Below are 17,924 nucleotides of genomic sequence, written 5' to 3'. Positions count from 1 at the left end.
TCTTTAGAGTGATTTTTAAAATGACATTGCCCCAGAAAAAAAAAATCTTTATTCTTGCTGGCTCATTCTAAAACTGACCCCTTTGGATAGATTTCGCTTATGAAAGTGGCATAAGCTCTCTCTCTTTGCTTCCAGAAGGGTGGTAATAATAGGAAGCACTTTTATAAGTATTTGACTGAAACTGAATTTATTCACCTTTGATATATTTTTCATACTTTTCCTTGATATTCTTCATATTTTAGAAGGTAGTATTTTTGTTAAAATACAGCCTTTTTCTCAGTCTAGTTTGTCCTCTTATGTCTAAAGATTGTGAGGTTTTTATTTTGTTTCGTTTTTTCTTTATTTGGATTTCCATAGTAGCTTCGTAACACAAAAAAAAAACGTGATTTGAAATCAGAAGAATATAAAAGTATTCTTAAAAATCTAAAATTTAAGCACAAATTATCCATAACCAGGGCAGTAAAGATTTTCTTGAATTAAGTGTTCCTTTGAAAATTGCCTGAGGGGAAAGAAGCTTTGCTAGATAGAATGAGTGAGCCTGACTTAGCATGGCACCTGTCCCCCCCCTTTTTTAATTTGTTTTTTATTGAAGTATAGTTGAATTACAGTGTTGTGTTAATTACTACTATACAGCAAAGTGACTCAGTTATACATACATACACATTCTTTTTCATATGCTTTTCCATTATGGTTTATCAAAGGATATTGAATATAGTTTTAACTGCTAGAAAATTTGAAAAATGCTTTTTTTTTTTTTTTTTTTTTTTTTTTCTTGCGGTACGCGGGCCTCTCACTGCTGTGGCCTCTCCCGTTGCGGAGCACAGGCCCCGGACGCGCAGGTTCAGCGGCCATGGCTCACGGGCCCAGCCGCTCCGCGGCATGTGGGATCCTCCCGGACCGGGGCACGAACCCGTGTCCCCTGCATCGGCAGGCGGACCCCCAACCACTGCGCCACCAGGGAAGCTCAAAATGCTTTATTTTATATGTAGAGAAATAATGCTATAGATCTAAGTCCTTAAGGAAACTTAACATCTTATTGGAGACTAAGTACTATCATTATTTAAAACAGTATTACCTTTGTGTCAGGAAATGGACTTATAGTAATTTTCTTATAATTCCTTTCAACAGATCTCAAAGCTCTTTACCAACATTTACTTATTAATCTCAAAAACCTTGACAGAAATCTCACTAGTCTCACATGGGAGACTTGTGATAAAGAGCACTATCCGTATTTTGTAAGTAAACGCCAAGGAAAGCATAGTGATACAGTAGATGATCTAGAACAAAACCTAAATTCTTAACATAGGATTGGCCAACATTTTCTTTATTCTTTTCTTTTTCTTTCACTATTTCAATCCACTGAAATATAGCAATTCTGGGGAAGTATTAGCTACTTTTTAAGTATAATATGGTGGTCTTTTATATTGGATTGGCCAAAAAGTTTTTTCGGTTTTAAGTAAAAATAAAAGACACGTTTTTTCATTTTCACCAGGAATTTTATTGAACAATGTATTCACTAACCGAATGAACTTTTTGGCCAACCCAATATAAGTTATACTGAAAAACAAAAAACAGCAACTCTCATTGAAATGACAAGTTTGGCCGAAGAAAAGATAATCATCTGAAATAAATTTTCGATTTAAGAGCTTTTCTTGTGTGGAAGTAGTCCTTAGGAAGAATTACTAATCAAGAGTTTACCTTTAATACAAATTAATAGAAAACTGCATTAGCTAGAGCATTTGATTTGGCTCCAAGAAACCTGTAACCCCCTCTGTGGTATTGTAGAGATGTAGTTTGGGACAATGGCCACTCTCTGTCCCCTATAAGGAACCCTGCATGACAAAACCTTGTTTCTTTTGAGGAACTGGTATAACTAATTGCTGTTTTCTTTTTGCTTGGCAGCCTAATTAAAAAACCATGTAAAATACTGTTGCCAGGATATTTGTGTTCTACTTTTCCTCTAGTTTAAACCTTTTCTATTTATATTTTTCCTGGTTCTGATTTTCTTATTCATATTTTTCTATGTATATTTTCTCTTTTTTAAAAAAAATTATTATTTGGCTGCATCAGGTCTTAGTTGCAGCATGAGGGATCTTCACTGCAGCATGTGGGCTGCTCTAGTTGTGGCACGTGGGCTTCTCTCTAGTTGTGATGTGCGGGCTCCAGAGTGCACGGGCTCAGTAGTTGCTGCTTGCGGGCTCTAGTGGCGTGCGGGCTCTGTAGTGGCATGCAGGCTCTAGAGTGCACGGGCTCAGTAGTTGCTGAGCGTGGGCTTAGTTGTCCCACAGCATGTGGGATTTTAGTTCCCCAACCAGGGATCGAACCCTTGTCCCCTACATTGGAAGGCAGATTCTCAACCACTGGACCACGAGGGAAGTCCCATGCTATGTGTATTTTCTGTAATACAGGGATGTTTTGATGGCATGGACAAACATTTAATAAGTTGAAGTTTATGGTTGAGTTAGGGACTTTGCTATTTTAAAGGAATGGGTGCCAGTTACCTATGAAGTTAGCACTTCAAATTGCCTTAGCACCTGAGTGTTTCTTTACATTTCTTTTTAATGCATGCAGACACTGGACTAGATGATCTCTTAATCACCAGTAATGAAGGAAATTTTACCTGTTGATTTGGGGATAAATCTAACCTGCTCTGGATTTGTTTCTTAGCATTTAGGATCCTTTGAATGTTTCTATAAATTACCTGATTTCTGCTTCAGCTGGATAGCTAAAATAAGAGTAGGCTTTTTCATATGACCATTCTCAATATCTTGGGCATTAACTAGCATCTCTCTTCCACAAATATAACTTTGTGCCTGATAATTTCTATGTTAAATATCAGTTTCACATAGAAGATTAATAGTATGGTGTTAAGACTGACACTAAGCAAACTTGTCTAGGCTTTGATTGATTGATAGTTTCAAAATTAATTGGTTCATGGGGTATCCATTTAAAAAATATATTGTTGAGTTACGTATGTATGTGTATATTTGTATATGTGTATGTATGTGTGAACACACACACATATATGGATTGTTTAATATAGTTATGCCTTTTCATTTTAAATGACTCGGTTTCTGTATATAATACTGAATGGTCGTCTCTGATAGACCAAAAATAATTATTTCACAAAATTTTTCACTGTCATTTATCAATAGTAGTATTAAGTTGAATACTGACTGGTTGAAGTACTTTCTATATAGAATATACTCAATAAATATGTGATTAATGATGAACTCTGTATATATATTGATACAAAGTCATTGGGAAAGCATAATTTATTTCATGTAATTCCTGTTTACCATCAAAAAATAATTCAGATTGTGCTTTTACTCCCTATATGACCCTAGGCCCCTTAAATGATAGTTTGTTTTAATCTTTGTCACTTAGTTCATGTGAAAGTAAACTTTGCTGCTCTGTTTAGATCACTGTGTCCTAATATCATAATTTAAATTTTTATGTGATTTGTGAGGCTAATTGAATGAGCATAGTCGGAAGCTGTCGTTCTCCTTTTTCTTCTATTTCCTTTTCTTTTATTTATTTGAATTGACTTTACACACTGGAAAAAAAATTGACGGTTTGCCAGTATTGGAAACAATACTTTTAAATCAGTGATATATCAAAGACTTAACTCAAATATACAACTCTATCTGGCCCATCCAGAAAATCTCCATAAGCAATATAAAAGAGTGAGAACCCAATTACTTTTATAGGTCTAGGGAGCAGTTTAATAATTGTTCCCTTTTGTCATTTTCAGTAAAGGATTAAATGTTTGAAAAGTTCATCACTGTGATATAAAGTTTGATACAATAAAGAACTATTAATTATATCTAACTATCTGAAGGATTCTGAAATTACGCCACACAGAGTATACAGGAATCTCATTTCTTAAGTGAAATTATATTGTAGTGAGGACAGAAAAAGACAAAAAGACAAAATTTAAACAACTAATAAAGTAAAAATATATATAAATAAATAGTAGAATTCTTGAGATGAGGTTCACAGAGCAAAGGCAAGAGAAGAGGCAGGGAGGTTTAATAAGTATTCCTTGAAGAGGTGAGGAGTTAGTGGGGTGAAGTTCATAAAAACCAATAGGGTGTTTTTAAATCTGGTATGTATTTGTTAAAATTGAATATTAGAAGGTAGGTACTGCCTTTCATAATTTTAGAAATTAGAATGTAAAATTATATTACATTTATCTATAAGTACTTTATACTATAGGGAATAATTAACTTATTTTTTATAGTTAAAAAGAGACACATGGTATACTATGCTTTTTCTTTTCATAGCTTGCACTTTATGTGCTTTCATTCCTGGAACCCAAAGACCTGCTACAAGCGGCTCAGACGTGTCGCTACTGGAGAATTTTGGCTGAAGACAACCTTCTCTGGAGAGAGAAATGTAAAGAAGAGGGTAAGGTTCAAAATCACAGAGAGAAAATATTTTATAGTTCAAAAAAGCAAAGTGATTCTGAAAAATAATAATAAGTTTTATGTGCACATAGAATAAAGTGGTGGATAAACTAAAAAAGAGAACTTTGGCAGCCTATCAAAGAATCAAGACTACGTCTTCATTTACATTCACCTACTTGTATAAAATCCACATGTTATTCCACACATTCAAATGTGCCAAATCTTGCCACTAACCCCTTTAGTGAGTACTTTAACTAATAGTGAATATATCTCATTTGCTTCCCAGTCTCCAGTAGAATTAATAAACAATGAGAAAGTCAAGATGAGGACAATTTAAAGAGAACCCCCAAATTAAACTAGCAATTAAATACTCAAATATTTGTAGTCTATTCATTTCTTCCACAAATATTTCTTGAGCACCTCTTATGTGCTAGATATTCTTAAATCCTGGGACTGTAGTAGTAAAGTCCCATTTTCTTCCCACTATGGAGCCTGTGTTCTGAGACCTGTTTAAAAAAAAAAAAAAAAATCCCCTTTCCTAGTAATGGAGTAGGTATCATCCATATTAAGAAAGGACATTTTTTCTTTCCAGCAGGCATCTAGAAAAATATTACTTTTGAAAAAATTATGCAAAAATATTATTTGCCTTCGACAAGCAAAAATTTTTTTTTTTTTTTTTTTTTTTTTTTTTTGCGGTACGCGGGCCTCTCACTGTTGGGGCCTCTCCCATTGCAGAGCACAGGCTCTGGACGCCCAGGCTCAGCGGCCATGGCTCATGGGCCCAGCCGCTCCGTGGCATGTGGGATCTTCCCAGACCGGGGCATGAACCCGTGTCCCCTGCATCGGCAGGCGGACTCTCAAACCACTGCGCCACCAGGGAAGCCCCGACAAGCAAAATTTTTAAGAAAGAATCATAGAGTGTAAGACAGATGCGCTATAGGTTCTCTTTAGTAAAGCTGAGAGGTAAAGAAAGATCCAGGATACTTAGTTTCTAATCCTGCCTCTGCCCTGTCTGTGGCTTGGACTACTCAGTGAAACCTTCTCTTCTCAGATATATATAAAGTGGGATTAATTATCCCTGCCATACCTTCTCATAGAATCATTATTTTAATGACTTTTTTAAATTGTGATAATTTGTACATAAAATAGAATTTATCACTTTCACTATTTTTAAGTGTATAGTTCAGCGGCATTAAGTATGCTGACTTTGCTATGGAACCATCACCACCATCCATCTCCAGAACTTTATCATCTTCCCCAGCTGCAACTCCATACCCATTTAACAGTAACTCCCTATTCCTCTTCCCTGCAGCACTGGCAACCACCATTTTGTTTTCTGTCTCTATAAATTTGATGACTCTAGGGACCTCATATAAGTGGAATCATACAGTATTTGTCTTTTTGTGACTGTCTTATTTCACTTAGCATAATGTCTTCAAGGTTCATCCAAATGTATCAGAATTCCCTCCTTTTTTAAGACTAAACATTCCATTGTATGTATATACCACACTTTTTTCTCCATTTATCCATCAATGGACACTTCGGTTGCTTCCACCTCTTGGCTGTTATAAATAATGCTGCTATGAACATGGATGTACAAATACCTGTTCAAGTCCCTGCTTTCAGTTCTTTTGGGTGTATGTTCAGAAGTGGAATTGCTGGATCATATGGTAATTTTATGGTTAATTTATTTTGAGTAACCTCCATACTGTTTTCCGTAGCAGCTACATTATTTTATAGTCCCACAAGCATTGCACAAGGGTTCCAATTTCTCCACATCCTCACCAACATTTCATAGAATTATTCTGAGAGAAGTGAAATAGTCAGTAGAAAACATGCCATACAGATTGCAAATTTACATTAGTGTCTCGTAATAACAGTGTTAGAAATTAGTGTTCTGCATTTCAGTGGTTTTCAGCATAGGAGAAAATGAGATGCATTATAAAATGTGTAATTTGTATTATTGGTGAAGGCAATTATACTCTAAATTTTCTAAACCTTAGGTATTGATGAACCATTGCACATCAAGAGAAGAAAAGTAATAAAACCAGGTTTCATACACAGTCCATGGAAAAGTGCATACATCAGGCAGCACAGAATTGATACTAACTGGAGGCGAGGAGAACTCAAGTCTCCTAAGGTAACTGAACTCTTGCATGGTGTAACAGAAACCATTAATCAGTGTTAGTACGTAGTGTACTCTTTCATATCTGACAAGCAGTATAATTTGACAACCCATGTCCTGTAGAAAGAAAACAATATATTTTAAAATAACTGAAAATGTAACTGACAGTATTCCTCTGTGCTAATATCTCTAGTCTGACAACTAATTGTACTTGAATAAAAGATGAATTGACTTACGTGTTGTTCTATCTATTGCATGTAAATGAAAATTTCTGAATATCCTGTTGAATTTTGTGTCATATACATACTGCCTAAGAATTTGCTCCCTCTCTGACTAAGCATGATTTTCTGAGGAGTACCCACGTTTGGGGGGTTTTTTGATGGCTTTTGTGTGTTTTAATTTTATAAATTTAAGCATAATTCTGATTTTCTGCCTTATAACATTTCAATTATATAAAGAATGGCAAAAATACTTGAAATCCTTAGCTATATTTTTTTCAACTGGAAAAAAGCAATTTGGGGAGACATTTTGTATTAAGACGTATACATTATGACAGGCTTTTTTGTTTGTTTTAAGTTGAAAAAGTTGATTATTGTCTTTCTACTTAGTAGGTGCTTTTGTTTTTGTGTGTCAAAATTGCACAACTTAAGTGCATATTCTTTTGGTTTGAGCGGATAAAATAGATGATTATAAAATACGTTTGTGTTTGAACCATATTTATGAGGTCTTGACTGAGTAAAATTTTAATAGTTGATGTCTCAAGTATAAATAATAGAATATGGAAACCATCAAATGTTTAATACTTCATTCATCCGCCAGGAAGGATGCTTCATATTTTATACAAATTTTGACTCTGGAAATAGACTGTGGATTACTGTTGCTATTTATGGCCTCATTTTTCTTTTCACCAGTATTTTAAGAAACATAATGTAGTAACATACTTCTGATCTGTACCTCTGTGTTGTAGGTGCTGAAAGGACATGATGATCATGTGATCACATGCTTACAGTTTTGTGGTAACCGAATAGTTAGTGGTTCTGATGACAACACTTTAAAAGTTTGGTCAGCAGTCACAGGCAAAGTAAGTGTGCTTCTCTCTACACTTCGTAAAGTCACCATTTGGTACCTCCCTTGACAAGGATCAACCAGTGAAAGGAAGACAAGGGTTCATTTTTGAGTCTAGCTTATTTTGATAGCAAATATCAGAGCTTCTAATTCAGCTCTTTTCTTGGCATGAAAATGATGTTTCTCATGATAGGGATGTCATTAGTTTCTTCTTCATTTAAATAGTTTGTCTATCTTTGTGACTTAGCTATTTTAAGATTTTACAGATGTGCTTTTTTTTTCTTTTGGGGGGGTTAATTTTTCCCACTTTTATTAGCCATCAAAGTTATATCTCCTTCCTTTTTAATCTTTTTCAAAAATATGACTGAGGGATATATTTTTTCCTTGTAAACTTTGTTGATAACCTACCTATAGTTTAAAAGTTAAATACATCATGTTAATTTTGATTTATCTCAAACCCTGTAAGATAGAAGTGAAGCAGGCTAGTTATTTAAATAGGAGTTTGAAGGAAACAAAGCAGTCCAGGCAGTCAGTTTCACTTCATACAATATTATACTTTAATGGTTCTCTACTGAATACTTATTTTTATCTGTCCAATGGAAAATATTTTCTTGAATTAGGTAATTGACCACCTAAAAAAGAATAGAAGAAAGTGTGTGGGGAGGGGGAAATCTGTCTTTTAAAATGTCTTATAACGTGTTGATTCTTGGGCAAGAATCTTCTAAATATTCCAAGTCAGATGTAAAAGTTTTTTTAAAACTGCTTCGTATTTCCATAGTGTAATATTAGTTTTGGATTTATTTCAGGGTTTTAGTGTCTGTCTTTACTTGTCTAGAAGTACCTTGCCTAGAAGTACCCTAACTACTGCCTTGGGGCAGATTCAGATGAAATGTGGAATGTAGCCACACCCAACTCTGTTGGCATTCTTTCACTGAATCCATTCCCATGGAAGAAACCAAGTTGCAATTTTAGTATTATTTTATCAAAGAGGCCAGGCCGGAGTTGTCATACTTTAGTGAGAAAGGTTTACTGTCTACATACTTGTTCCTCGACTGTGTGTGTGTGTATAATATGCAGTGCTGCTGAGTAAACAAAGAAATACACAGTGATGGGATCATGTTATATTGATGTGAAAAATGATTTTCTAATATGCCAGACATTCCAACTGAATAAATAACTTTACTTCAGATTTTAATGAACTGCTGAAATGTTATTTACATTGTTTTTCTTTCTACCCAAAAGTAATCATCTTAAGTGTTTTTGCAGTGTCTGAGGACATTAGTGGGACACACAGGTGGAGTATGGTCATCACAGATGAGAGACAATATCATTATTAGTGGATCTACAGATCGGACTCTCAAAGTGTGGAATGCGGAGACGGGAGAATGTATACACACCTTATATGGGCATACTTCCACTGTACGTTGTATGCATCTCCATGAAAAAAGGTAGGGGAAACCCTGTAGGGGTTGGGAATTCTTCCTCTGTTACTTGTGAACTTGGGGCCTTTTGTATAGAGTTCTGTTGTACAGTACTTACTATGTCTAACAGAGAGATAGTGATAATACGCTCCTAAATTAGACTCATCATTCAACTGCAGATATTTCTCTGCTAGGAAAGCAGCAGTGTGTTGCCTTAGAATCGGGCAGTCGGGTGTTGCCTTTAAATGTCCGTCCTCATTTGATGTGCTGTTGGCTTCCACCTTGAAACCCTGTTCTCTGATCTTGACTAACACCTTACTTTATCGTTCTAAATCTTTGATGACTCATCATCTTCAAAAAAATTGGTGGGGGGGGGCATATATTTCCAGTAGTGGGACACATTCCGTAATTCAGGCTTCAAGTCTCTGAGTCTTTTTAATTACCCACCACCCTTCCCCCACTCCATCATATCCCCTGTGTCTGGGCAAAAGCTGAGGCCTGTGGGTTTTAACTTATTTTCTCATTACCTATCACCTGAACTACTGACAGAGCTTTCAAACTCGGTCACCTTTTACACAGCTGCAGAGAACCTCCTCTCATTACAGTAGTACCGCTGCCCTTTGGGAGCCTACTGTTGCCTACCGAATTAAGGAAGAAACCCTCAATCTAGTTTTCAAAATAGTTTAAGCCAAACCAGACTGCTTGCCTTTTTCTTCTCGGCATCTTTGCTGTTGCTTTTATCTCCTCCTACAGAGCCCTCCTATTAAAGTCCTTTCTATCTTCCATTGGCGTGTCTTCACGGTACCCCTGTTAAACAGATGTGATTTCTACCTCCCTTGTCAGAAAAGGTCTCTCTGAAGGGTCCTGACAGTGAATCCACTCCAGTTTTTACCGTTAATTCATTCTGTCCATGGCATCTTCTTTATCAAGAACCATTACATTTAGCAGATTTCACTTTAGATTTGTAATATGTGCAGAAAAGTACCTTCTCACTTGTAATTTGAATCTACTTTGAACAATGTGCTCTACTATTAAAATTGGGGGGGGGGATTGGTATCAAGAGACCTTGCATTTCAGTTTCCATTATGTTCTGACTTAAATCGCTCAATGCTTCCATTTTCTACTATTCCAAAGGTGGAAACTCTGGCCTTTCTTAAATCTCTTAGGAATGACATTAAAGACATCTGAGTTTTCAACTCTCCTTTGTAATCCAAAGGTGATTGCCATATTTGTATCACTCTGGTCTTCGGAAGAGAATAAATGTTGGGTCAGAGTTTTAAGGGATTTCTGTTGCCCCTACATGTGTATGTTCTAAAAATCTGTATGTCTTAATGCCCCGGTAGCCTACAGAATATTTTTAAACATAAACATAAGCAGCCTTTGTTAGAGGACATGTTTAAAACTGGTTAACTTAACCAGAGTATATGGTGTAAAGCTCATATGTTTAGCTGTTTAAACTCCAGGTTCTGATTTGTTTTGTTGAAAAACCTTCATTGAATTTTTTCCCTAGTCACAAAGGGACTTTGTGCTCATAATTAAAATTGGAGGAAATGACAGAAAGAATAAAGAAGAAAATTTAAGTTTTTCAAAATACTGCCACCCATTAGCATTTTACACATATTGCCCACACTAACATTTTATTTCTAAAATCAAGATCTTATTGTATGTGTTTAGAGCTGGCTGCTTCCGCTGCTGCTTCTTTATCTTCTTTGACTTCATCTTCCTCTTCTTCCTCTTTGTCATTTCTAATTATAGTACAGTAGCCTTAAAACTGTTCCACAGGACCCCAAGGTGCTCCTGGGTCCCTCATAGGTGGAGGAATCAAACAGGCAGAATTCTAGGCTTTCCAACTTCCCATCCCAATCAGAGTAACTCAACTTTTGCATGTTTATATATCAAGGTTTTACATAGTATGTATTTATTTTGAAAACAGGTATTCCTGCTTAAGGAAAAAAAGTTTTAATAACCACAGACATTTTATGTATCATGTTTTCTCACAATATCAAAATTCTAATACATTCTTTTTTCTGTTTTCCCCCCTACAGAGTTGTTAGTGGTTCTCGAGATGCCACCCTTAGGGTTTGGGATATTGAGACAGGCCAGTGTTTACATGTTTTGATGGGTCATGTAGCAGCGGTCCGCTGCGTTCAATATGATGGCAGAAGGGTTGTGAGTGGAGCGTATGACTTTATGGTGAAGGTGTGGGACCCGGAGACGGAGACCTGTCTGCACACACTGCAGGGGCACACCAACAGGGTCTACTCGTTACAGGTAAGAGACCTGTCTCTCCTGCTCTCTCCTGAGCTGCTCTGTTGATGAGTCATAAGGTTGTCTTACTCATAATCACTGTCAGATTGCTGATCCAATACAGTTCAAAAAAAGGTGAATCAAATTATTCTGTTTACATATACTTTATTTTTTTTAAATAAACTTTATTTATTTATTGGCTGCATTGGGTCTCTGTTGCTGTGCGCATTCTTTCTCTAGTTGCAGCGAGCGGGGGCTACTCTTTGTTGCGGTGCGCGGGCTTCTCGTTGCGGAGCATGGGCTCTAGGCGCAGGCTTCAGTAGTTGTGGCTCGTGGGCTCTAGAGTGCAGGCTCAGTAGTTGTGGCTCGCGGGCTCTAGAGTGCAGGCTCAGTACTTGTGGCACATGGACTTAGTTGCTCCGTGGCATGTGGGATCTTCCCAGACCCGGGCTCGAACCCGTGTCCCCTGCACTGGCAGGTGGATTCATAACCACTGTGCCACCAGGGAAGTCCCTACGTATACTTTAAAATTGGCATGAAGAAAGCATAAATTTTGAAATTATTTAAATGATTTGTTTCAATTTTTCTGTGATTGATTTCCCTCTAAAATACAAATATTTTCCTTGGAACCTGAGACTTTGGGGCCCTAAATTTTGCTGTGTTAATTAATGGGTAGATGGTCTCATAGGAGAATAACCTGGATTTTAATAAACTTCTTAGAGGATTAATTTGGCCAACAGTTGCCCCTTTGCCTTGATAGCTGGAAGTTGATGGACCATGTAATTGTGATTCCGTCCCCATTCAAGGTGGAAGTGGAACTTTCTGCACAAAGCTGCTCTGCTGTCACAGGGCTGCTGGTTTGTAGTCATGAGAAGTAAATTTGACTTAAACTGATTTTTGGTTTGTTTTCATTTGAACCTGATGTTCTAGAATAGATTGCCATATTTTGACATAAATAACTAGATTAATAGCAAGTTTAGAAAATAGATCTTGTTTCGTTTCATGAAAGACAACATTTTCAATTCAAAAATACAGTTGACCCTTGAACAACTTAGGAGTCAGGGGCACCAACCACCCCACCCCCACCCCCAACTCCAGTCGAAAATCCTCGAATAACTTTACAGTTGGCCCTCCGTATCTGCAGTTCCACATCCAAGAATTCAACCAACCTGGGATTGTGTAGTAGGTATTTAGCGAAAGAAATTCGAGTATAGGTGTGGACCCTCCCGGTTCAAACCCATGTTGTTCAAGGGTCAGCTGTATTTCCTGTTACTTACATAGCTTGTTTACCAGTTACTGCCCATTAGTAATCAGCAAATTAGTATGTAGTCCCAGGGCTCTCAGTTCTGTCGTTGGGGTATTTGTATCTTAACTGATGGAATACTGTCCATGTCATGAAATATTGACATATAATAAAGATGTCTGTTAACTTAGAAAAGGTTATGAATTTGGAGGAGAGGGAATTGGATGCAATTGTTTGTATGTTTCATGATATGTTCGAACCTTAATGAATATAATAATCTTATTTAAATAAGCCATTAGATTGAGGAAAGAGGTGGTAACATTATTATAGATCTGGGAATTGGTAGATATTTGTTGACTTTGGGTATAGCTGGGAAGCTGGAGAAGAGATGCTGTATATAGTTTGCTTTTGTTCTCAAAATGCCACCACTTCTAATTCCAGATATAATTATCTGTTGGCACATTTCCTAAATAGCATTAGGTTCTTGTAAATGAAATTTTTATTTTACATACAATTTTTAATGGAACTTACTTTGAAATATCATGAAAGCTATCTCCAGCCCTTTTCATGGCATAGGTGTTGATAAGCACACCCTTTATTCATAAACCACGTCAGCAGTTTAAGCTTCCTATTGGGAAGTAAAACTCAAATGGCAATCCATATTGAATCATTCATGGTATGTAGCTAGTAAATGTGGCCAGATGATCTGAAAATAATATGTTCATTTTAGGTGGTTTTTTGAAAATTGTTTCTGCATCTAGTTTGAAGCCACTGGCCATAAAAATTTAGCATTTCTGGTAGAAGCTTCTGAGAACATGCCCTGTGGAGTTGCTTGATTGCATGCACTTTGTCCTAGTACCTCCTTTTGTTCCTGGCATTTTGTTCTCATGCTTTACTCCCGTCCCCTTTTAGGATTAAGGTCAATAAATAATATCAAGAATATGTACACTTCTAGTCTAATAAACTGTGTCTGTTGTAGTTTGATGGCATCCATGTGGTGAGTGGATCTCTTGATACATCAATCCGAGTTTGGGATGTGGAGACAGGGAATTGCATTCACACGTTAACAGGACACCAGTCGTTAACAAGCGGCATGGAACTCAAAGACAACATTCTTGTCTCTGGGAATGCAGATTCTACAGTTAAAATCTGGGATATCAAAACAGGACAGTGTTTACAAACATTGCAAGGTAAATATTGGCTACCCACCTTTAGTTGTGTTTCTTAAAAATGAGATTGTTGGTCAAAAGAGAAATATGGAGCTTTTGTGTCACAGAAAGAATTAACCTCGTACAAAATGAAAACTTATGTTGGATAAGTTTATGAGCCTTTCCACTCTGACTTGAGTAGGAGTGGGAGTAGGATGGGAAGGATTCACAGTGCCCACTGAACTAGAGGAAGAAACATGTGAAAGCCGCTAATACTAAATGAGGCACAGCAGTGTTAACTTCTGATATCATGATTCACTTCTTTTTATTAGTCATAGCCCTTAGAAAGTGTTTTTTTTTTTTTTCATCGAGGCCATCTGGTGGGCTCTACTGCAGCTTTTTTACTCATTGATTTTGTCTCTTCCTCAGAGTTTTGGAATAGTGTCCATTCAGCCTTTGCCTTTGACTGGTTAGTTCAGAGTGGTAGGGTAATAGATTGTCCATGAGCAGAATACGTGATGCTGGTACTATCTACATCACACCGAGAGAAGTGCTCATTCATGCAACCAGGACACAAAATGTATGCCTGGTAGCTAACCATGCTTCCTGGAACACAGAACCCTCAGAGATAAACGTTTCAGTTACAAATAGCTACCAGATTTTCTTACATCCCTGCCGATCCTAAAATACTCAGAACACAGTTTCTAAATGTGCAGCGTTTTAAATATTTCATTTATTGTGTGTTCCAATATAGATTCCACAAATTACAGTATAACTGACCCTTAGTCATGATTCCTAACCAGTAACGAAATTCCTTTGGTTTTGCCTAGGTCCCAACAAGCATCAGAGTGCTGTGACCTGTTTACAGTTCAACAAGAACTTTGTAATTACCAGCTCAGATGATGGAACTGTAAAACTATGGGACTTGAAAACGGGTGAATTTATTCGCAACCTAGTCACATTGGAGAGTGGGGGGAGCGGGGGAGTCGTGTGGCGGATCAGAGCCTCAAACACAAAGCTGGTGTGTGCAGTCGGGAGTCGCAACGGGACGGAGGAAACCAAGCTGCTGGTGCTGGACTTTGATGTGGACATGAAGTGAGGAGCAGGAAAGGTGGCATCGTCCCAACGTGAAGACGACATACTCCCTGCCCTTCCCCCTGCAAAAGAAAAAAAGAGAAAAAAAGAAAAAAGAAAAGAAAAAGAAAAAAAATCCCTTGTTCTCAGTGGTGCAGGATGTTGGATTGGGGCAACAGAGCGAAAAGACCTACAGACTCAGAAGAAGAAGAGGAAGCGATGACAAACCGCAACTGACGAGAGAGGCGCCTGCCGGCTCATCCCGGAAAAAGCTTCACTTTGGACTGAGGGCAGCTTTGCAAAACGAGACTTTCGAAATCAAACCAGGTGCAATTATTTCTTTATTTTCTTCTCCAGTGGTCGCTGGGCAGCGTTACTGCAGAGATGTCGTCACAGATTCTGCTAGCCTGTTCTTTTACCACTGAGACCTAGAAAGAAGCTGCAGTAACATCCACACAGTACCGGTGGACTTTCTCACCAGAGAGCATCTGCAACAAAAAGTCATTTTTCTGGAGCGGAAAAGCTAAAAAGGAAAAAAATTACTGTGAATTGTTTTTGTACAGTTATCATGAAAAGCTTTTTTTTTTTTTTTTTTTTTTTTGCCAACCATTGCCAATGTCAATCAATCACAGTATTAGCCTCTGTTCATCTATTCCTGTCGCTTCCACATACACTCTGCAATGCCTGTGTTGCTCAAAGGTGGCAAGTTGTCCTGGGTTCTGTGAGTCCCGAGATGGATTTAATTCTTGATGCTGGTGCTAGAAGTAGGTCTTCAAATACGGGATTGTGTCCCACCCCTGTACTGTACTCCCAGTGGCCAAACTTATTTATGCTGCTAAATGAAAGAAAGAAAAAAAAAAAAGCAAATTATTTTTTTTTATTTTTTTTCTGCTGTGACGTTTTAGTCCCAGACTGAATTCCACATTTGCTCTAGTTTGGTTACGGAAAAAAAAAGACTTTTTGCCACTGAAACTTGAACCATCTGTGCCTCTAAGAGGCTGAGAATGGGAGAGTTTCAGAAAATAAAGAGTGAAGTTTGCCTGCAAGTAAAGAATTGAGAGTGTGTGCAAAGCTTATTTTCTTTTATCTGGGCAAAAATTAAAACACATTCCTTGGAACAGAGCTGTTGCCGCCTGTTCTGCGGAGAAACTTTTCTTTTTGAGGGCTGTGGTGAATGGATGAACATACATAATAAAACTGACAAAATATTTTAAAAATATATAAAACACAAAGTTAAAATAAAGTTGCTGGTCAGTCTTAGTGTTTTACAGTATTTGGGGAAACAACTGTTACAGTTTTATTGCTCTGAGTAACTGACAAAGCAGAAACTATCCAGTTTTTGTAGTAAAGGCGTCACATGCAAACAAGCAAAATGAATGAAAAAGTCAAATGGTTTGCCTCATTCTCCAAGAGCCACAACTCAAGCTGAACTGTGAAAGTGGTTTAACACTGTATCCTAGGTGATCTTTTTTTCCTCCTCCTGTTTATTTTTTTTGTTTGTTTTATTTATAGTCTGATTTAAAACAATCAGATTCAAGTTGGTTAATTTTAGTTATGTAACAACCTGACATGATGGAGGAAAACAACCTTTAAAGGGATTGTGTCTATGGTTTGATTCACTTAGAAATTTTATTTTCTTATAACTTAAGTGCAATAAAATGTGTTTTTTCATGTTAGTATGCCTGGTTCTTCCACTGAGGTAGTACCACGTCATTATCAATATTTAGGGTTTGTCTCTGATATGTTAATCTTCGCCTCCCCTGTAGTGCGGCATAGAAATGGATGCTTCCAGGCCTGCTGTCCACAGCCAAAGTAAGAACAGTGGGCGGCAAGATGCAAATTGTATTTATTTCAGCTGTGCAGGAGGATGTAGCACTGTGCTCATCTCTATTACACTGGGGTATATACGTATGAAATCTCGTCCCTCAAAGAGCCACCAGACTTCTATGGTAGTTGCAACTAGAATTCCTATAGGAAGTTCATTTTTAAAATGTGACCACGTGTCGACTACTTACCAGGAACTTTCTATGCGTCCTCTCTGAAGCTCCCACCATCCTGAGATGTAGACACCATTCTCTCCACTTTAAAGATGAGGGCAGGACTGCGGCTCACACGGGTTAGGTGTTTGTCAGGAGTCAGGTACCTGGCCAAGCACCAGGATTCACACTCATGCCCTTTAAGGAGAAAGAAACCTAGAATTTTGACAGACTATAAAGCAAGATTCGTGGCGGGGGCGGGGGGGATCATTTTTGTGGTAATTTCAGGCTCTTTTGTCACTGTTTTATTGAATAAATCTAGCATTTTATAAAGTAAGGGAAAAAAATGAAGTTCAGTTACTCAAATTAGGTAGCCTCTCAAGTAGCAGGTTTCTGCCATGTGTGTATCTCCAGGAATCTCAACTGTCTAGGCCCGAGGTGAACGTTGGAAAGTTAACAAATATTGATGCTACTTAGAGAATAAATTTCTCACAGTCACGAAGTATGTGTTCTTTACTCCTAAGGCAGCAATGCTTGGGCCTCACTCTCCCAAAACTGCTGAATGAGAACATCTGGGGATGGGACCCAAGAATCTGTATTTAAACTAGCTCACCAGGTGGGGTATGGACACGACTTTTGAGAACCACTGCCCTAGAGACCTTCCAGTACGTTTGGTTATTTGGTTTTTTAGTCCACAGCACATTACAGGCACAAGAACATCGGAAAGAAGTGACAGGTTAAGGGAAAAGACAAAAAGCCACATGGTTAAAGACAGAAGTCGTATTAGGCAACGAAGTGCAGGTGAACGGCCCGGCCTGCTTTAGGGAGAACCGGGGCGAAGCCTGGAGCCGTGACTGCTGTTCACACGGACAACTCAGTGATTGAGAAGAAGCTGTAATCCTACTTGGTAGTCTTGAAACTGCTTGATTTTTCATAACATAAATGTGGCTTGACTCTAATACAATTGAAGAACAACATCATCAATAAAAATAAATGTACAGTATAGAATGAGTTCACAGACAGATACACCTGAATCCAAATCCCAGTTCTGTCTATTTACGGGACCTTCATCAGATTACTTGACCTCATGTTTCCTCATCTTCTAGGAGGTAGAGACTATCCAACTCCTAAGGTTATTGTAGGGATTAAACACGATGTTATAAAGCACACGGCACACTGCTGGCACTTGTAGCTCAATTAAGTGGTAGCTGCTATT

The 17,924-nt window shown here is 37.7% G+C and overlaps 1 protein-coding gene across 8 annotated transcripts in view; it reads left to right on the top strand.

The window, feature by feature from the left end:
• Positions 1-16,377, top strand: part of FBXW7 (F-box and WD repeat domain containing 7) — a 210,507-nt gene extending 194,130 nt beyond the window's left edge. For all 8 annotated transcript variants that reach the window (XM_060116384.1, XM_060116378.1, XM_060116368.1 and 5 more), the window contains 7 exons: positions 4,287-4,410; positions 6,413-6,549; positions 7,502-7,615; positions 8,866-9,047; positions 11,066-11,291; positions 13,490-13,700; positions 14,489-16,377. In XM_060116384.1, coding sequence (XP_059972367.1) covers positions 4,287-4,410; positions 6,413-6,549; positions 7,502-7,615; positions 8,866-9,047; positions 11,066-11,291; positions 13,490-13,700; positions 14,489-14,757 — 1,263 coding nt within the window. In that variant the 3' untranslated portion in view covers positions 14,758-16,377. The remainder of the gene's footprint in view (positions 1-4,286; positions 4,411-6,412; positions 6,550-7,501; positions 7,616-8,865; positions 9,048-11,065; positions 11,292-13,489; positions 13,701-14,488) is intronic.
• Positions 16,378-17,924: the final 1,547 nt, after the last annotated feature.

The sequence above is a fragment of the Mesoplodon densirostris genome, chromosome 1 (assembly GCF_025265405.1).
Source record: "Mesoplodon densirostris isolate mMesDen1 chromosome 1, mMesDen1 primary haplotype, whole genome shotgun sequence".
Taxonomy (NCBI): domain Eukaryota; kingdom Metazoa; phylum Chordata; class Mammalia; order Artiodactyla; family Ziphiidae; genus Mesoplodon; species Mesoplodon densirostris.
Note: the sequence above shows the minus strand (reverse complement) of the source record. Positions and strands in the feature narration are given on the sequence as shown.